This window comes from Elgaria multicarinata, chromosome 8 (genome assembly GCF_023053635.1).
Source record: "Elgaria multicarinata webbii isolate HBS135686 ecotype San Diego chromosome 8, rElgMul1.1.pri, whole genome shotgun sequence".
NCBI lineage: Eukaryota > Metazoa > Chordata > Lepidosauria > Squamata > Anguidae > Elgaria > Elgaria multicarinata.
In genome coordinates this window covers 83,464,135-83,485,325 of record NC_086178.1, presented here as the reverse complement: position 1 = coordinate 83,485,325, position 21,191 = coordinate 83,464,135, and the positions used below count along the sequence as shown (strand labels likewise).

General features: G+C 37.7%; 1 protein-coding gene across 5 annotated transcripts in view; it reads right to left on the bottom strand.

Annotated features, from left to right (window-relative positions):
• The window catches only part of PLCE1 (phospholipase C epsilon 1), a 140,806-nt gene that overhangs the window by 47,569 nt on the left and 72,046 nt on the right, over window positions 1-21,191 (bottom strand). For all 5 annotated transcript variants that reach the window (XM_063132890.1, XM_063132891.1, XM_063132888.1 and 2 more), the window contains exons 4-6: window positions 5,819-5,964; window positions 4,153-4,411; window positions 3,140-3,354 (exon numbers count right to left, since the gene is read on the bottom strand). In XM_063132890.1, the coding sequence (XP_062988960.1) occupies window positions 3,140-3,354; window positions 4,153-4,411; window positions 5,819-5,964 (620 nt within the window). The remainder of the gene's footprint in view (window positions 1-3,139; window positions 3,355-4,152; window positions 4,412-5,818; window positions 5,965-21,191) is intronic.

Here is a 21,191-nt window from a genome sequence, read left to right as displayed (position 1 = left end):
GTTCCTGACAAATCCATGTTGGCTTCTAGTAATCACTGCATTGATTTCAAGGTGTTTACAGATTGACTTCTTTATAATCTGCTCCAGAATTTTCCCAGGGATGGATGTCAGACTGATTGGTCTGTAGTTCCCAGGTTCCTCCTTTTTGCCGTTTTTGAAGATAGGGACAAAAAAAAAAGCTCACTTCTGTGAGCTTGTGGGGAGGGGGGTACTCCTGGACTCAACACTATTGGGGCACGTGGCATTGGTGGCTAGGGGTGCCTTTTACCAGCTTTGATCTGCCAGCTCTGCCTATATTTGTAGACAACAGCAGACAATACTACTGTAACACACTGCATATTGTTACAGAATGCAGCTGCCTGGTTGCTTGTGGGAGCCAAGTGATTGGAGCACAAAACATCAATTCTATATTGGCTGCACTGGTTGCCACTGCAAATCTGTACCCAATTTAAAGAGTTGATTGTTACTTTTATTTATTATTTATTTATTTAAAGCATTTTCATAGCGCCGCCTCACCATTTCTGGCATCGAGGCGCTTTACAATAACATATAAAACAATTCCATTAAAACCCTCACCCTCAAACCATTAAAAGCCCTCGACCCCCAATTTAAACCACCCCCTCCCCAGGCTCTTGTGAAAATAAAAACGCCTTACAAAGGCGTTTGAAGCAATTGAAAGTGGGAGCCTGTCTAATCTCCAGAGCTTTTAAAGCCCTTAATGGCTTAGGACAAAGTTCTTTGAAGGACCATTAAAATGGCTGACAGAAATCTTGCTCTTTGGCTCGCCAGTAAAGTCCACCAGGCTGGTAAACACAAGCGAGAGGTGGCCCACCACTATGCAACTCCATGACATAGAAAATTCACTTGGTCCCCTCCTTGGGTGTTTTTAAATGGGATTTGAAGATCTGGCTGTTTAAACCTGCTTTTTTACTGCTTAATATAAAAATTTGTTCAGGTTTTCAAAATGTTGCTATATATATATATATATATATATATATATATATATATATATAGCTAGTTTTTACTGTTTGTTTTTAGATGGTCTCTGTTTTTGTGGGATTTATACCGATTTTGTTTTTTTTTATGGTATATTATTATAATTATGTTGTGCAAACTGCCTTGAGAGGGCTGTAGGGCCCTGTGGTATATATAAATCATTGAAATACAAATTATTAATTGCTGTGCTCTGTGCTTGGATTTACCGCTGGAAATTAGGTAAGTGACATTACACATTAGCAGGATGTGGAACTTGGGTTTTGTATGGCCAGGTCCAAAATGCTATTTACTATATATCACAGCAGTCAACCCTCCAGTAATACCCTCCACGAAGAGACAAAAATAGCAATTATAATTCTCTTTGTGAGTAGAGCTCTAACAGAATATTTCTAGTATTGTCAAATAAATCCTCCACTACTTTGACACAACTTTCATTTAAGTGCGCAGTGTTCTGGAGTTTCAGTGGACTTTCAGTGGTTTTCTTACCACCCAGAGAGAAATGGGGGATCTGAGGTCAGAGAACATGAGCTTTCCCATGAGTCATAATTAAAACAACACCTGTGCTGAATGGCTATGCCCTATTGTGAATATTCAAAGACTTTATTAACTCTGATAAGCTTTCCCTAAGATAATTTATGAACCCCAGATAACATGTCCTTAAAAGTAGTGGGATTAGGAACAATAATAAATAACCTTTATTTTGACTTGGTCAGAATGCTGTTTCAACAGGATATAATGTTCTGAGCTAAGATCAACAAAGATGCCATGGTACTATTCCTGGCACCACTCACCAAAGTCCTAGCTGCATCTGTAGGTTTCTAAAAGCTTCATGTGCGAGATGAAAAAGCTTTGGCTGGAAGTAATTACATCATGAGGGAACATAAAACTTAACGAGAGGGATTCCAAACATTTGAGTGCCATGATTCCATGCATAGCTCTGAGAAAAAGTCTGGGACTGGAAGCAGTCCAGCAAAGAAGACACTTGCATTAAAGTTACATGTTCTCGGCATATAATTCTTATATAGCAAGCACATTAAAATAGGGAAAACACATACAAAATTGACACATTGAGCTGTACAGACATAACGCTAAACCATAAAAAAATAGCCCAATGAGGACTGAGCATGCTCAATGGACATGGAGCGCTGACTGACGAGCTTCAGTAAGCCTTGGGTTTGCACACTCCCCACTTCACCTTTGGTAAGGCTGGAAAGACAAGTTTGGAAGCTTTGACTTCCATCTTAGATTAAGCGCTGCTTGTTGTGCTATCCAAATCTGGAAAAACTGTGGTTCATCTTAACTATGGTTAGCTGAAACACGCCAACTTCAAACCATATTTTATGGAACTAGCTTGTTTCTACTAACCATAGTGAAGATTAAGTACTGTGGCAGCAGAAGCTTTTGATCTCACAGTCACACTGGAGCAGGGAGCATGCGGAGGTCTGTTCGCATAACTCTGAGATTTGTTCTCATCATTCTGACTTATGCCAAGGTTTGTTCTCATAGCTTTAACATTGTTTAGTGATACACCCAGATGCTTTCAATGTAATTTCATTTAAAACATAAAATCTGATTCTTTAACAGAGCAATGATTGCACGGATGAAATATAAAATATAAAAAACTACAAGTGGAATCTTGCTGAGGTCTACTTATGAGTGCTTCTGTTCAGGATGGAATATACTCCCATTTCCCTTCTCCACAGGTTTTCTGTTTCCTTCTGCTACAGTCAGTCAGCACTCCATGTCCACTGAGCATACTCAGATTTCAATGGGCTATTTATTTGGGGTGGGAGCACTCTGAGGTATTTTCCCCTAAAGCTATTTTGGACTTCTGCAACTCTTGGGGTCCCCTAATACCTCCATATTGAAAGGGGACGGTGACATTTTGGTTACAGAAAGACAGGCATTTGGAAAACTAAGATCTCTATTAGTAGATATAGAAAATTCTGATAGATAGATATCAGTTATTCCCTAGAGATGCACAAAATGAAATGTTAATACAATCCAGGTAGGGATATGTGAAGTTTCAGGAAAATAGGAAATGGATAGGAAAGATTAAAAATATAATATCATGGTTAAAACTTATGTCACCGATGTTTTTACTTTGTAATTTGAATATATATCAAAACCTTTAAAATCTTACGGATAATGGTTTTTGTCCTTCAAAGAATTTCTTCTGGAATTTCCACCTTCATATTCAATAAAATTATCTTCTCCATCTTCTGATTCCAAGCTGCGATTACAGCTGCGAATAGTCTGAAAAATGTAGTTAGCCGTTGATTCTTTTTCCGTATTATGTAGGCCATCTTGACCTATCCGTTGTAAATAGTTATCTTGCCCATTGTATTCTGCAACAAACTAAAAGAAAACACATATAGCACTGAGAACTGATAATTTAACAATGTTTCAGTAAGCACAATTGCAGAACAAATGCATTTTAGATATCCACTTCGATTTTATAGTATTTTATTGTAAAAATATTGCCTATTTGTATAATTTTGTATGTTTTTTTATCCTGTATGCTTCCCTGAGAGGGTTTTATCCTTAAAGGTGCATTTAAAAATTAATTAAATAAATATGAATACATATAGCAGCAACTGGCACACTGAATGGGCTAATGCAGCTACATTAGTATCTTGTGTAAGGAAGGTCGTACAAATCACCCTGTAATGCTACTTCCTGCCAGATGGATCATCATTGGATCTATTAACAGCACAATCCTATACATGTCTACTCAGAAGTAAGTTCCATTGAGCTGAACAGGTAAATGAGTATAGGATGATTTGGGGTACATATTGGATCTATGTGAACAAAATAGTATTAGCATAGCACACATAGAAACCATCTTGAAACCTGTAAAGGTGTGCATGCAGTTATCAATATTTTTAAAAAAGCAGCCTGAAATGGCAGTATGACCTCCCACTTCTCCCAGAATTGCAGCTCTATGCTGTGGCTTGTAGCATATGCTGGTGCAACAAATACAAGCAATAACAAACACATGAGCTTTCACACTACTTCTGCTTCTCCTGCAATTAAAATACTATGCATAGGTATGTAGCATTTGATCATATTACAATGCCATATCTACCAATTATGAATAAATGCAGGAATTATTAAACCCCTTTTACGTAGCAATGTTCTTTCTCATTCGTTTACCTCCAGTGTTTCATCCTGAGAGTTATACTGAGGACAAAGTCTGATGAGGCTTGCAGCCCCATCCAAAACTTCGCAGAGTTCTTTTAAAAATACACCACAGAAAGGAACAACTTTACAGCCTGGGATATTCAGAGCTCGGTTGACAACTTTTCTATATTCAGATGATGATTCATGCTGTGCCATAGCATCTTTCAAGCTTCGCATCATTTCAATATCAGACTGGTCCATGAATTGCCACATTTTTAAAACTTTTCTTGACCTGTATGAAAAAAAGTAAACAAATTTTATATTGAAGTTCAGTAGCCCAGATCATCTTGTTACATGCTAAATGGATTGCATTCAAAGTTCATTATCATTATGTGTGTTTCTAAAGAAAAACACAGCTATGAGTTACCTATGAAATTCAGTACAAAAACTAGTTAAAAGTAAAGTTGCATTAAAAAAAACACCTATCAATTGTATAAAAAGGTTATACATGTCTTGTTGTTCCTTACAGTTAAGCTTGCCAAATGCTGTTATAATGTTGTTAATAATGAAAATGTTGCTGATTTTGTATGATTATCATAAAATGGTTAATGAGATAGCTGCTTTGCAGTGGCTTGCTTTTTTGGCTATGGGAGCTGTGACTATACTAGAAAATGCAAAGAGAGCCCTGGCAACATCCATAGTTCCTTTATATAACCACTATTTGATCAAATTCTAGTAATATTTCATTAGAAAGCCCCTAGATGTACTCAACTAAAATTCATGAAAACTGAATACACTTTGAATCGTTAACAATGAATCATTAATTATTGCATCCTACTTGCATTAGATAATAGGTGCTCCTATCCATAGCTTTCTATGGTTTAAACATCCTGCAATACCTGTAGATATAAATGCTTTATGCACATTCATTATGTATGTAGGCAGAATAAGTGTATAAAAATATATAAGCCAATAGCAAAACAAGGACCATTAATTAGTCCAGCAGTTCTAGAGTACAGAATTTAAACAGAAACCACAACAAACTCAAGATCTGAATATTGGCCAACTTTTCTTGTTACAGATTAAATTTCTTCATATGAAGAAATTCTCACTTTTTTGCTATTGTAGATCCCCAACCTGCATGGTGCAGGGGACTGAGGTAGAGTGTGTTGGGAAGGATAAGAAATAACAAATAAATAACTGCTGTTATTACATCAGTAAATGTTGATAATGAAAACTGGAGCAAAGGTTTTTAACATTTTGCGTTTGGCAAGAAGTAATCTGCATTTTTCTGAGGTTTTATGACCTTCCTTTTAATTGCTAGACTGGCTCTTTCCATTAGAAAGTTGGTATTGGTTGGGTTTTTTTTTTTTTAAAAGTATGTTAACGTTTCTAGTTTAACTTGTTTATCATTTAGGAAGATAAATGGCATTGTCTCTAGAGTATTCTGAGAAAAGACCTGTCTTTCACCAAATATAACCTCTGTCATCCATCATATACAATTTTCCCAAAACAGTGAGCAGTCATAAATTCACTGGACAAGAAAAATTACACAACTTAGCAACAGAACAGAACACTATTTAGCACAGTGACTGTTGGAGTTCATGGTTTATTTTTTTAAAAGACAGCTGAATGTAACAGAAGCTGCAATTTAATCTATGCCTGCGTCTCTATCATTTGAAAAATGACCTGCAAGTACCTGAGTCCTGCCAAGAACTCCATAACAGCATTGTAGTTGCCCATGTTCCAGCAGCATTTTGCCACATGTACCACATAGGAGAAGACTTCTCGCTTTTCCTCCATAGAACCTGCAGTCAGAATCAGCCACGTCACCCAAGAGCTCACCTTATATATTTTTTAAAACAAAAACAAACAAACAAAAGCAGTTATATTTGTACATTTTATTTATATTAATATGTCTTCCAATTGAACAATGAACTGAAAAGTTACACTTACACACACACACACACACACTCACTCACACTCATATTTTTCTGTTCCAAATAAGAACCTAAGTAAACATGATACATATTCATTTTGGTATATGTATAACGATAAAGAAATCATATTGTTCATCCAACCCCAACCCCTCCAAGTGAGATGGCAGTATTACTACTGGTATGTTTAAGGCTATATAATTGTTTAGCAAAACAAATTATATGGAACCAAGCAGCAAATTCACTTCTATACATTAGGCACTTTCAACTCCATGAAAATAGTAGTTCTGTATATACATATCAACAGAGATTAAAAAACATCTTTTTAAAAATACGAAACATTCCAAAAATGTGCAATGCTCCTAAACTGGTGCTTTTATGAGTGCTTTTCTCCCAGTTCGTTGCGTAGACAATAATAGTTATCAGATTGTCTGGATCTGTGTAGTCCCATCCGGTTAGGAGTAAAGCCCACAGAAAGGTCTTAATCTAAATAAAAGTTTTAAGTGAGAAGACTTTGACAGTATTGCCTGCTAGGGCCATTGACTTTATCAGGCCTGCTAGGGCCATTGACTTTATCTAATTTATTGTGCATCCCAAAGTTCCAGATTGGGAAAGACAAGGCTGCATCCCTTAGCATACATACATGGAAGTAAGTACCAATAGGACTTACTTCTGAGTAAATATGGATAGGATTGAGCTGAAAGAGGTCTACTTATACAAGAATTAGTTGCACATAATTACACCTTTTCAGGTAAAAAAAAAGTAGTAGTTCTGAGGTTTCATGTTTAGCAAATTTTTGTATATAAATGGATCTTCTCAATAAGACTTTCCTGGAATGCAATGGGCAATATCCAATGGTGACATTCCACAAACTCAAATAGCAATGGCAGAGTATTTTTCCACTGTGGAAACAATTGCCCATTATGTTTGCACAACTGGTTGTGCAAGCAGCCGCATAACCAGCTGCACAATGCATTGCACAATAGGTGCAAGCAGTTGCATAAATAATTGCAGTATGGGAACGCACAACACACCACATGTTCCACAAGAGCTTTGCAAAACCACTTGCACAAACTTAACTTTAGCTGGACTCTTCTCTTGTGCATAGTTCAGAACCTAATTCCCACTAGTGCAATATTATTTGTGCTAAGGGAATGACACAGTTGGATAATGCCCTCTTGTCTGTAAGGGGGGCAAACTCAAGTCCATTTGTTACTATTTCTTTCCAAAAACACTTGTTCTAAAACTATTCTTTCTTTCATTCCTGAATGTATGTTTGATATACTTAGTACCCCACTACATCACTACTTAAAAAATGAATCTTGTTTAATACCAGAATTATTTATAACAAATGAATTTCAACTAGGGTTTGAATTCTCAGAACTATACATATTTTTGCTAACATGCAAACACATTCAATTCAATTTGATCTAAACCCCATATTCCCGATCTGACATTACTGCCAAGTCGTTTCGAATTTAATTAGGTTCAGTGAGAACAATCATCTTAACATATAGTTCTGTTTGTGTTCAAAAACTGATCCTATATAGATATCTACTATCACTCAGAAAATGTCCATTTTACTTTCCCACAATGTTAATTAAAGTGGGGGAAAGGAAGAAAGAAAAGGCTATATTTCACATGGAAACCTAATTCAAACCAACTGGACTATTTTACAGTGAGATTCCCAAGGGTTTGGTTTTTCCCATTGTATAAACACTTATCAACATGAGATAATAAATGTGATAGTTTCTTTCCTACATTTAGTTTCCTTTTTCTTGGCTCCTGAAGGATTTGTAATTTATGTTTACAGACGTTTCTTCAGTGATGAGGGTTTCACATAAGAGATAAAAACAAATTTCCTTTCAAAGAAAGAAAACTGTATTTCATCTTCTACTGACAGCTAGATTTAAAGACACAAACCAAACTTGTAAAGTTAGTCACAAGAATGTGTTGAGCTAAATGAAAACTATCTACAAAACACACAGAGAAATGGATTATATACAACACTGCATTGTTTTAAGGTAATTTAGATAATATTATACTCCTCTATATCTGATAATTAATTAATCAGGCAGCAAATCCAATAAAACAAAGTATAACAGTTATATATCTGCTTTCACTCAACACTTCAATGTAATCTACTTTATTTATTTATTTACTCCATCTCGGAGTGAGCCAATAACTGTTGTACTCTGGGCAATGTAATCTAGTATAAGTTAAACCACTGGACACAGTGAAACTTACTTCTAAGCAAAAGTACATAGGATTAGGCTGTCCATGTTCCAATAATGATGAAATAAATATTAAAGAACAACTGATTTTTTAAGCAATGCTGTTAATTGCACACCTGGCTATGACAGCCTCTCTTGTCCCCTAATCTTATGACCAAATAGAGTCTGTTTCTACCTGTAAGATTAACTAGAAGTACCCTTGAATAGATGAACTCCACATAACTAGAACAAAATCAGCCCAGTACTGTTGACGTTGACTGACAGCAGCTCTTTAGGGTTTCAGGAAGGATTCTTTTTCCTCACCCTAACTGGAGAAGCCAGGGATTGAATTTGGGACCTTCTATATGCAAAGCATGTGCTCTATCACACTGAGCTATGTCCCTTCTCTGGCCACTCACAGAAGTTTGCAGGTCCTTTACATGATTTTGTCAACCTCCAGGGCCTCTCCCATGCATTTCGATTTTTATTCCGTTTTTAAAAAGATCGGAGATAACGCCGCAAGGAGTATTAATCCACTACATCGGCAGTGTGTAATGATGGAGTTGTGCTATACAGCAGCAACATCTAGCGGCTGTATAATGAAACATATAGAACTTGCAGACAAATGAATCCCTGGAATCAAAGCATGTCTCCACCCACGTAAAGGAGCTGCTCTTAATCCAGCAAAGAATCTGGAAGAAAAAGCCCCAGTAACCTGCAGGATAAAAACCTTGGTGCGATGGAAGCCTAGCTTTGGTAGGGAGTATACTGACATGTCCATTTTGTACTTACTGACCCTGCTTTCATCTAGCATTTATTGTATATAGACAGACTCCTAGGCACCATACTTCCCCCTATATTCTAGGTACTCGAGAAGCCAGCTCAAGAGGTTATACCCTCCATTTTTCCACATGCAGCCAGCAACATAATACAAAGAGGCCTACATGAGACCAATATAGGCTGCTTACCTGTAACTGTAGTTCTTCAAGTGGACATCTGGGCCTCGCAACTTAGTTGGCCTCGTAACTTAGGAGAACATTACATTTCGGTACCAACCTCAATAGCGACATCAATACTGAAGTGGAGATGGTGGGTGAGGAATGCACAGAATACTACAGTTACAGGTAAGCAACCTGCCTTTCTTCTTCATGGTCTCTGTACATCACACACATATGGGCGATTTACAAGATGACTTACTAGAGGGGGAAGTGCGTTATGATGTCCTATTGCGGGATTGATAATAGAATCGGATGACCAAAGCTGTAGTCCTGTTGAGCTGGAAATAAAGGTTTTGACCATATTGTAGCCCTGCACAATTGTGGTATCGGTACTCCATGCCTCATGTTGAAAGAGTTAATTTCAGACCAGCAAACTCATAAGCTAGCTTGATAGCGTGCACAATTCAGGAAACAAACCATTGTGACAATACTGCAATCTCAGTCCTGGCTTTACAGAGAGCAAGTGCTTGATGGACATCCAGCACATGAAGAGTCAACTTCAAAGGAGATGAAGGAGACGGGAAAACAATGGTAGGACAATATCCTGATTAAGGTGGAAATCAGATAATATCTTAGGGAAAACGTAAATCAGGCCGGAGGATCACTTTATCTCTATGAAAAACTAAGTGAGGTGGCTCGATTCAAAGAACACACAACTCAGTGAATCTACAAGCTGTAGTGATAGCTATTAGAAAAGCGACTTTCCATGAAAGCAATCCAAGATCAGACTTTGCAAGAGGTTCAAAAAGTTTAGCAGTTAACACTGTCAAAACTACCAATAAACTCCACTGAGGAACCGGAGCCCTTACTAGAGGAGCAAGATTTTTAATCCCCTTTAAGACCTGACTAATGAGGAGTTGGGTACAAATTGAAGAACCATTGGATGGGCTTATGGTAAGCAGAAATAGCTGCCAGGTACTGTATACTCAGATCAAAGCCAGTTTGAAAGAGAACTGAGGAGATGCGTGGAAACCTGCTAGGACATGCGCAGTAGGACTGTGAGGGAGGGTTCCCATCAAAAGGTTCCTCAGCTATAGAAGTTTCCCAGATCGAGGCTCTGCACAGGCACAGAGTCTATATGTATGATCCACAGAGACCAAGAAGAGGCTAGATAATTATGCAATCTCAAACTAACATGTTTGTGAGAGAAGCATTGATAGCTTTATGTCACATTTTACCCATAGCAGAAATAATACATAGCCCCAGTTGGAATTATTCACAGATCCCCTTTAAACCCTACACTAAGCACAGCATAGCTTCTGCTGGTTGTCCTGGTAATGTAAACAGAAGCTTGGAAATACCTAAAGCACAAGAGAGAATATGAAACTATAAAAAGGTTTCAGATTTCTTCAGAAGTACCAGTGCTTAACTATTTAAACTATAAACAGTATGGCAAGAGAATATTTTATACTTTCATATTTGAATGACTACGCAATTAACAATATCAAGAGGTGCATTTTGAGGGAGGTTCCTCTTCATCAGGGGGGAAGATAAACAAAGAAGAGTCATTTGGAGAAATCCAAATTTCCACCTCGAAATGCTTTAGTGTACAGTGAACTAATATAAAAGTGTTTGTTTTAACTACAGCTCTATACTATGCATGTTTACTTAGCAGTAAGTATTGTATTCCATGGCACATACTTCAAGATATGTGCCATATCTTGTTTATCTACAATATGTGCATTGTTTTCTAACCTTAGTCTGCATATTTTGGCACCTTTTTGCCTTTTATAAACACACTACTATACTGCCTAATGGATCCTGATGTTTTTCAAAAGTTAAAAATTAAAATACCTGGCACACAACATTCACACAATGTCATGTAAGCCAGTTTTATAGCAAATGTCATTCCTGCTAGGTAATTTTTGAAGTCAGGTCTAGCGTGAGTACTGGTACCACTGGGCAGTTGCCCTGAGACTGCACTATTTCCAATTATCCACAATGCACCTGTTGTAGCCTGGAAGCCCACCATTTTGAATTTCCCACCATTGCCACCAGAGAAGCTTGTGGCTGTGACCCAACAAAAGACACTTTGTTGAGGCCCAACTCAAATCTAGCCCTGTTTTTTATTTTCTTATATAGCTTCAACTTAAAAAAACATTCATGATAAGGGAGAGAGAAATCTCGAACCACTCACAAAAATGTATTCAGAAACAAAAACTGAGATGATTTATCATCATCATATTCATATAGTATATAACACATTTTTGGGAAATGATCAGGGTGTGAAGAGATGAAATTGTCTCTCTCTGGTTAATCAGTTCTTTTAAGGCAAGGACGTAAAAAGAAAAAAAGAAAAAAACTCAAAAGGTCTTATCAAGCCTGCGATGGGTCCCCAGTTAGGCTCTAAATATTTCACCCAAACATTATTGGATAATGATGCAATCCCATCCATGTTTATACAGAAAAAAAGTCCTAAAATTCCATGCTGGCTGGGGAATGCTGGGGACTTTTTCCCCTATCCAAACATGCATAGGATTGTGTCCTAAATAACTGGAACCATTTTGGAGCTAGGAAGTCATGTCCTAAGTTATTAGCCACCAGCCTTCACACTTTTCACAAATTTTCCCTAAATTAGTTGCTCCATTGTATGGCAAGTGCAGGAGCTGCTGTGAAAGGCAATGTGTAGAACTGGCTTTTTATTGATTGATTTGATTTGTACCCCACCTTTCTACCATAAAATAGCATTCAAGTTGGCTTACAGGCATAATTACAACTGATTAAAACAATAAAAGAATGCATTAAAATACAATAAAAACATAACTATTACAGAACAAAAAAATAAAAAAATAAAGAACAGCACCCAACCATTTATGGGCCAACGGCTTTCTTAAATGAAGCAGAACAAGAGCAGACAGGGAACAAAACTTACCCTCCCTTGGGAGGGAGTTCCATAGCCTGGGAGCAGCCACCGAAACAGCCCTCTCTCATGTCTTCACCAAAACAAGCCCGTGATGATGACAGTCTCAAAAGAAGGGTCTCTCCAGAAGATCTTAACTGGGCAGCCTTGTATGGGAGAAGACAGTCTTTTAGGAAGCCTGGTCCCAAGCCATACAGGGCTTTATAGGTCAAAACTAGCACTTTTAATTCTGCCTGGAAACAGACCGGTAGCCATTAAAGCTCCTGTAACAAGGGGGTCACACGCTCCTTGTAACCAGCCATGGTCAACAGTCTGGACCAGCTGAAGTTTCTGAACAGTTTTCAAAGGCATTCCCGTGTAGAGCACATTACAATATTCCAAATGGGAAGTAACTAAGGCATGTGTGACCATGGCCAGATTAGACAACTTTAGATTTTGTCATCCTAACAAATGCTGAGAGGCAGATTAGGCTGAGAAAGCATGATTCACCCTTGTCTACTTGCTCTGGAGTAGCTTGATCGTTGCTCTACAAATTAATATTCATGCAATACAATAGATCATTTGCAAAGAAACAGCTCTTCCTAGCACTAAGCAAAAGCAAATATTTGTATCCAGTTTTGAAGAAGACAGACCAACAGGACACACATTGTTTGCAGAAAATGTGCTAACATTTCACTTTCTTGGTCAATGTGTGACAGCAATTTGAGGGGCGAAACTAGGCTGAGTAGATTTGAACAAACATAACAAGTGTACATTATTAAAGCCAAGTTGTCACAGAGCAATGGCAAGCACCAGTAGAGTCAAATCCCATGCTGAAATTATAACATCTTAATAAAGTCACATTAAGCTATATGAGTGCTGGGTTCAAAATTGATATTATCAGATGGATCAACAAGGCAACACATTTATTATTAATTATATCTTAGCCATGAGACTTGCTTTAAAGGAGTATAGTGAAATGGCTTTCACTCTTTAAAATTATTAAAGTTGGCAATAAGTAATATGTGATTCGAATTACTTATGATTATAATTATGAGCACACTGAATGAAACAAGTCATTACTTTTATGTGATTTGATTGAAGTCAATTACTGGAAAGAATTTTAAAGCATCTGTTTGTGAACCAAGTAGACACATAAAAAAACCCTAACTTATCTGAGTAAAGATCTGGCACCAGCAGGAGGAAAAACCTTTATAGTGCCATGAAGACAGAGAAATATGGCTGTAAGTCCCCAAAGCAGTGGATGAAATTAGGAATCCAAAGACATTGATACTGTGAAATATATATATATATATATATATATATATATATATATATATATTCATATTCCTAGCCCTTACAGTGTAAACAGACAAATGTTAATCTAGATTGGAATGGAAACAAAGGCTTTGATAAGTGAAGCAACATGTTCTAGATAGAAAGGCACTCCTACAAGTAGGAACAGAATTGGGGTTTAGGAGATAAAACAAAATGGTCCCAGGACCTGGCATTTTATCAACTTGTACACTTCTTTTCCTTTTACATTGCCTCCTCCCATAATACAAACATAAATTTCAAAAAGAACGTATCTCAACATAAAAGTGGGAATTAAACATTAAAACAAAACCTAGGTCCTGCTTGTTGGTGATACTGACAGTGTCTTGGTTTCAACTTGTTTTAGGAGTCACACTCTTCCTGAAGCAAGAACTTTGCAACTTGAGGATCCCATGGGTACCTTTCACCAACTCCCTCTGGTACTCCATCTGAAGAAATCAGATTTAGCTTCGCTCATTCATGCTCTAGTCACTTCTAGGTTGGATTACTATAACATCAGATATTCTCCCAGCATTTTAACAGTCTATAAATAAATTTTAACTTGGTGTTTTAAATTTGTAATTTTGCATTGCTGCTGTTTTTATCTGGTTGAGCTTTTATATTGTATTTTATATTATGGTTTTATACTGTTGTTTTATACTTCGAATGTTTTTAATTTTTGTGAACAGCCCAGAGAGCTCCGACTATTGGGTGGTATAGAAATGTAATAAATAAATAAATAAATAAATAAATAAATATCATTGGTCAAATACAGATATTATATATATCCAATATATATTTGAGTATACAGATTATACTGAGGTAATTTTCAACATCAAAATGTGCAAAGAAGCAGGTTGCGACATCACCCATCCAAGATGGATGCTTCATCTGCACTTTCTGACACCCCAGCACTATTTCCTTGTTAAGCAGTGATAGTGATGAGGGCCTGATGACTCTTTCTGCTTGCAGCCCTAGATTCAGCCAAAGCAAAAAATTAAAATATTAAAATATTATTTTCAAAATAAAATCAAGAGCACCAGAACTGCAACCTGCACTAGTCGCTGTCCATCTGGAATCACCCTCTGGATTTTTGTGAAAGATATGTTAAAATATAGACAAAAACTTCAAACCATAGTTGAGCCTATCTTCAATTGAAGAATTTCTTTAGCCAGCTAAAATAAATCGCTACACTTCCCTTATGCAAATATTGGTGAAGCTTCTTGTTGAGGGGGGCATCATTAGAAGAGAATAGAAGTTTGATATCCTAGAGGTTTGATAGTCTAGTTTGTGAATGAATAATGGCTTGAATAAACCAGTTCCCTATATTTGGATAAATCACAGACTGCTTAAATCTTCATGAACCAAGCTTGTACATAATTGCTTTCTGTACAAGTTTTGCTAATTAAAACATGGGATCTTTTTATCACAGGAAAACTGTCTTTTTAATAGAAACATGACTAAGGAAACCCTGAGGACTTCCTACTGTTTTAGATACCTTTTCTTGCATTATGTTGAAGATGATCCACATTGTGGGGTTGGGGTAGGCAAACAAAAGCTCTATTCAGGCATTCTGAACTTGAATAGTGCAAAGACGTGAGGAGAAAGAGTGCCCCAGCTCCGCCCCTCTCCTCCAGACAGGAGGCTCTTTATGGACGGCAACAAACCTGATAAGGACCACAAATAAGATGGAGGAGGTGGTCACGGCTGGAGCATTCCTTCTCCTCATGTGTTTGCCCTATTCATAAGAACATAAGAAGAGCCCTGCTGGATCAGACTAAGGACCATCTAGTCCAGCACTATGTTCACACAGTGGCCAACCAGCTGTAGGTCAGGGACCCACAAAGCAGGACACAGTGCAACAACATCCTCACACCTATGTTCCCCAGCAACTGGTGTATATAGGCTGACTGCTTCTGATACTGGAAGCAGCACATAGCCATCAGGACTAGTAGCCATTGATAGCTTTCTCTCCAAGGAATTTATCCAAAATGTTTTAAATCCATCCAAATTGGAGGCCATCACCACATCTTTTGGTAGGTAATTCCATAGTTTAGCTATGCGCCGTGTGAAGAAGTACTTCCTTTTATCTGTTCTGAATCTCCCACCAATCAGCTTCATGGGATGACCCCAGGGTTCTAATATTATGGGAGAGGGAGAGAAATGTCTTCCTATCCACATTCTCCACACCATGCATAATTTTGTACACCTCTATAGGTCTCCTCTTAGACTTCTTTTTTCCAAGCTAAACAATCCCAGCTATTGTAACTTTCCCTCATAGGGAAGATGCTCTTGATCATTTTAGTTGCCCTTTTCTGCAGATATATATGTGTGTGTGTGTGTGTGTGTGTGTGTGTGTGTGTGTGTGTGTGTGTGTTTTGACCAGAACGGTACACAGTATTCTAAATGTGGTCACACCATATATTTGTATACAGGCATCACATTAAAATTAGGCATTGGAATACACTATAAAGTAGCATTTATTGTTTGAGCAGTTTCCGTCTTATTAGCTACCAGAAAAGGCTGTAGTGATAGCTGGAAACCCAAATCACCCATTAGAAATTCAACAGGTTCATTTGTTTGGACACTGATTGCTTTGCTTTTGTTCTCGTCTACTTTGTGTTTCATATGCTTGTTGTGCACCGCTTTTAGAATTAGCCAGAATACTGCCATCAATTACTTATTTAACCTGACTACTGCTTATTTTAGTTTCTTAACTACCTGACTCCTAAGGTGGTTTAGTTGTATTATTCTTGCCTATTTGTTCCTATCATAACACATGTTATGGGCATGCCAAGATTCTGGGCATGCCAAGTTAATAGTGATAACAGCTTCAGGTTGTGACTCTCTTGCAGTTTCCTCATACAATCCTAGGCCATATCTTTATGCTGTTACTTCATATTACAAAATGGATACAAAACTGTAGAAGAATGAAGATAATTTTGCCAAAATTGTCTAGGACACATACCGGTAGGAATACTTACTATGTCCAAAAAAATATTACAACAATTCGCTGTATGTATGGGGGCGGAAGTTAAAAACTGTAATTCATCCTTTTACTAGAATAAGATGAACAAACTTATTTGCTTGGAAAGAAATGAATATGCTGACACAGAATCTTCACCACTTCAATCTGATTATACACTACTTCAAATATACTGTTCCAAAGAAGGACTGGAAACAGTTTGATACTTATACAAACATAATCTTTTTTAAAGGTTTCTGCAAACCCATTTAGGCGTTCTAAAAATTCTGAACTAGCAGAGAGAAATATTTATTTACATTCCACTGCTGAAGCAAAATGATAGTTTTAAGACATCTCTCTGTTTTGATAACATGTTTAGGCTGCAATCCTATACACACTTAGCTGAGAGTATGTCTCCATTGAATTCAGTGGGGCTTTAATTCTGAGCAGACATGTAGAGAGGGCTGCACTCTAAATTTATATGGGATATGGCAACACAGAAATGTTGAAATTTTCTTTTTAAAAAGAAAAGAAGGTTTAGTAAGTTGTTTCATCACACAAAGGTAATATTTGCATAGCTTGAAGTAAAATTCTAAGCTTATGACATAATATACAGCAATTATTATCTTTAAGTCACTGGCCATGTTCACAAGTCTACAAATAATGCTAACACATGGTTGACTGCCCTACCCATGAACTGTTGGGCAGATGAGCAAAACAAACTGTGGCTTGTTTTCCCTACCCATGGGTTCTTTCTTTCTGTCCTCTTTTGTCAGTTGCCTCCCCATATCCGGAAAGCCTCCACAGCGCTGTAGAACTGGCAGGGCTTAACCACATCAGCTGCCTTCTTATCATTAGTCTATTTTACAGAGAGGGCATGGAAGACTCTTCGGCTGTTCCAAGCACCGCTCACAGCTTTAAGCCAGGCTACCTTCCACCATCCCTAGGAAAAGTACTAGAAGTCTTGCTTTCAAGAACTCTAACCTTTTTTCACCTTACCAGAGTGAAGGAAAGGGTATGTGTGGGTGTGGGTGGGTGTTTGTGCTCCACAGTGGGAAATAAAGCCTTAAAAAGTATTTGAAGTCTGGCATTTTCATGTGAAAGTCAAATACACTTCTTTTACTCTCCCTCCCAATACTTCAACTTTCACCAGCCCCAGCCAGGATGGCCAATAGTCAGGGATGCTGGGAGAGAAAGAGTAAAAACAACAACTGTGGAACCATGATAGAACATGGCCTACTCCAAATTCTGCTACATATTACAGCATAGTTAGATGTTAGCCTGAATTAGACCTTTCCTTACATATTTCACTGGGCAAGTCGATTCAAGACATTTCTCTTAAAATAAAGTGCTTAAGGCTTTTAAGGTCAAAACCAGCACCACTGTAATGCATCTGGAAGACAGACACACTAGTAGTTGATGAAACATAGTTCTTATCTCACCATCCCATATCTGCCAGGAAGTGACTTACTATATTTCACAGCAGCTGAAGCTTAAAAATGCTCTTTAAGGACAGATTATATATCGCATGTGGCAATAGTCAATGTCACCTGGGCCTCCCCTTTCCAGATCTGGATACAGCTGATATTCTAATCCCTGGTTTTCACCTAACACTAACCTATGGTTTCATCATCATCATCATCATCATCATCATTATTATTATTATTCACATTTCTATACCGCCCCACAGCCGGAGCTCTCTGGACGGTTTACAGAAGATTAACATTAAACATTAAAAATTGATATACAAAATTTAAAAGCATAAAAACATAAAAACAGACAGCATACAAAGACGAATCCATTTAAAAACAACCCATGGTTTGTTCCCATACCGAGGATTTGTCTGGCAGATGATCAAACAAATTGTGAATTGTATTCTCAATCCCTGACTTGTTTGTTTCCCTTCTCCTTTACACACTCCCTTCTTATATCCCAAATGCCTTTGCAGCAGAGCAGCTGGTTTCTTTTTGCCACTCTTGCCCACCACCTCTGTATCTTGGCAGAGCTGCCCACGGTTCTGGATTAATATATAATGACAACCCTTGCTTTAAACAATCCAGAGTTTGAAACCCAACAACAAACCATAGCATGGCTGTATTCCCACATCACAACAACCCAGAATTCAACACCTAACCCGTGGATTAGCATTATTTGCAAACAGAGCTCTGCTGCAATCCTAAACTCACTTACATGAGAGTGAGCCCTACTGAGTAGACATGTGTAGGACTAGGATGTAAATGTAGTTGGTAAAAAATATCTTTTGCTACAGCTATTCCATGCTACGTCAACATTGTGTTGTTCACCATGCAGGTGTCTTCACAGTGCTGCTTTGCCACTCCTTCCTCGTAACCCCCCCGTGGTATGCCTGCTGCAGGGTAGGGCTGGGAAATGCCCAAGGCAGGAGGAAGCACAGGCTTTCCGGCGGCCATTCAGTTTGTCAGGCCCACTCTTCCGGCAACCTATCAGCGGTCGCCAACCACCCTGGAACGCCCCCAGCTCAATGCTGAAGCAAGACCACACAGTGGAAGGACCATGATGACCTCTGTTCAAAGGAAAAAGTGGGGGTAAGTCCCTGACTTTTTAAATTCAAAGCTTCAGGGAAAAGCCCTGTGGTGGCTGCGAGTTGGCAGCTGTGTCATATAACCGATGCAGCGCCACTGCACAACCACTGCGGGGCAAATAAGGATTATAGATGGGCCCCATATTTTCTCAAGTAATTTCGACATGGAGGGTGGGTAATTTAGGTCCCCAATCACTTTGCTGTGCAATGTTTTTTCTTCTTCATTTACTTTATTTGGAGTCTAATAGCCTTCTTGTTAATTCTTCAAATTAAAAAAGGTTTAATTTGATTTTTGAAACCGTGACAGCCCCTCCTGGCAACACATATATTATGTATTTATTTATTTATTTATTGCATTTCTATACTGCCCAATAGCCAGAGGTATTTTTACAATTGTAAGAAAATACCTGTAGTATGAAACACATCTAGATTATTTTGACTTATTTTGTACCATTACCAGCTATGATAGATGGAACATAGAGCATAAAAACATGGAACACTTTCAACTGGTTTTGCTAACAATGGAAAGGTCCCAGATTCAAGAAATCGTGGATTTAATCAAAATCCACAATAAACAAAAAGGTTTCTAGTCTTTTCTAATGCCAACACTGCAATAAATTCTATACCTCAAACGTTAAAAGTCTGGCATATTTGCCATGTTAAAATGTTCAAAACATTCTAACATTTGTAATAAGTATACCATTTGAACAGTTAACCTTTTTGGGGTTTTGTAATGCACTGTATAGTTAATGGGAGAAACCAGAGAGAAATATTTTGCGGGAATCTTAGGATATCAGAGGAGGTTGGTGAGCACTCGTTGGGCACCTTTATGGTGGTTGGAAGGCTCTGAGGCCTGTTCCTCAGGAACCATGCAGCTCTTGACCCAGGATACAGCCTGACTTTGGGGACCCCACTGTCTCACCTACTCAGAGTTGAGTGGCCCAAGCAGAGGTGACACGGAGTGGTTTCCCCCAAGCACATGTGTGTAGCGCAAGAAAGGAACCAGGTTTCACCCAACTCCGGGCTTGGCCAAGTGGCTCACCCATAATACAGGCTAGTGGCCTGGAGACAGAGCGTTTAGCGTCCCGCACTTTCATGAGCAGATCCAGGGAGGGTTGAATTACACAATTTTAAATAAAGAGGCCCTAGTTTTCCCCAAGCTCTGGGATCTGTGTCGTTATTTCCTCACTGCTTCCTCTATCCGCAAATATATATTACATGATCCTGGATATAATTTCTCTCTAAAATATTCCCAAAAATATTAATTATCCATTTATTTATTTATTTATTTATTTATTTATTTCCAAAAGGTGACTATGTAAGCAATTTTTATAATTATTTTATTTTTGTGAACTGCCCAGAGAGCTCCAGCTATTGGGTGGTATAGAAATGTAATAAATAAATAAATAAATAAATAAATATTAAACATTCATTTTTTAGGATGAATACACATTTTATGCCCTGTTTTCCTCTTGTATTTCTTGGTCAGCCTTAGGCTCTTATATTGACTGATTCTGCATTCACGTTACATGATTCTACATCAAGGGACAGTTTGTGAAATGAATGGGTAACTATAGTAAGCCAAAAGTGCTTCATTCAGGAAACAAAAATGATTAAGTAATATAAATTAGCACTTGCATTTATCAAAAATTTACAAGAAAGCACACTAATGTGCTACACAATATGCATGCAATAATTGCTCAGTGGAAAAAAAGGGACAATGGTATGAAATAGTTGTCTCCCATTAAGTATCAAGAGCCTGTCATCTAAACATTCATTCTGGCTCCCACAATATAAATATAGTGAATTATTTTTGTAGGCAATGCCAGAAAGTCAGCAAGCAGTTACAGTTTTTCGCCAACCAAAGCATGACTCTTTCTGTAGGAATTTTCTTTCAACTATATAAACAGAGACGGATAGAAAACTACTCTTGCTAATAGAGTATGACAAATATATTGAACATGCAGCTAATATTGTAAATAATATAAAGAAATAATATTTCCTCATTTTCTCCTAATAGGCATTGTAAATTACATTTAGCAAAACATGCATTTTATTATGTAGCATTTACACAGAATGACCTCAGTTCTTCTACATTAACAAAAGCATCTGAAATTAAGTTTAGAGAAATCCTGAATGAAGCAAAAGATATGTATTATCTTGGAGTTTTTAGATGTCACAAACAGTTAAGGAGAAGTTATGTTAAAATGGATGTCCAAACTATGGCCGCAAGATATAAGAATGTT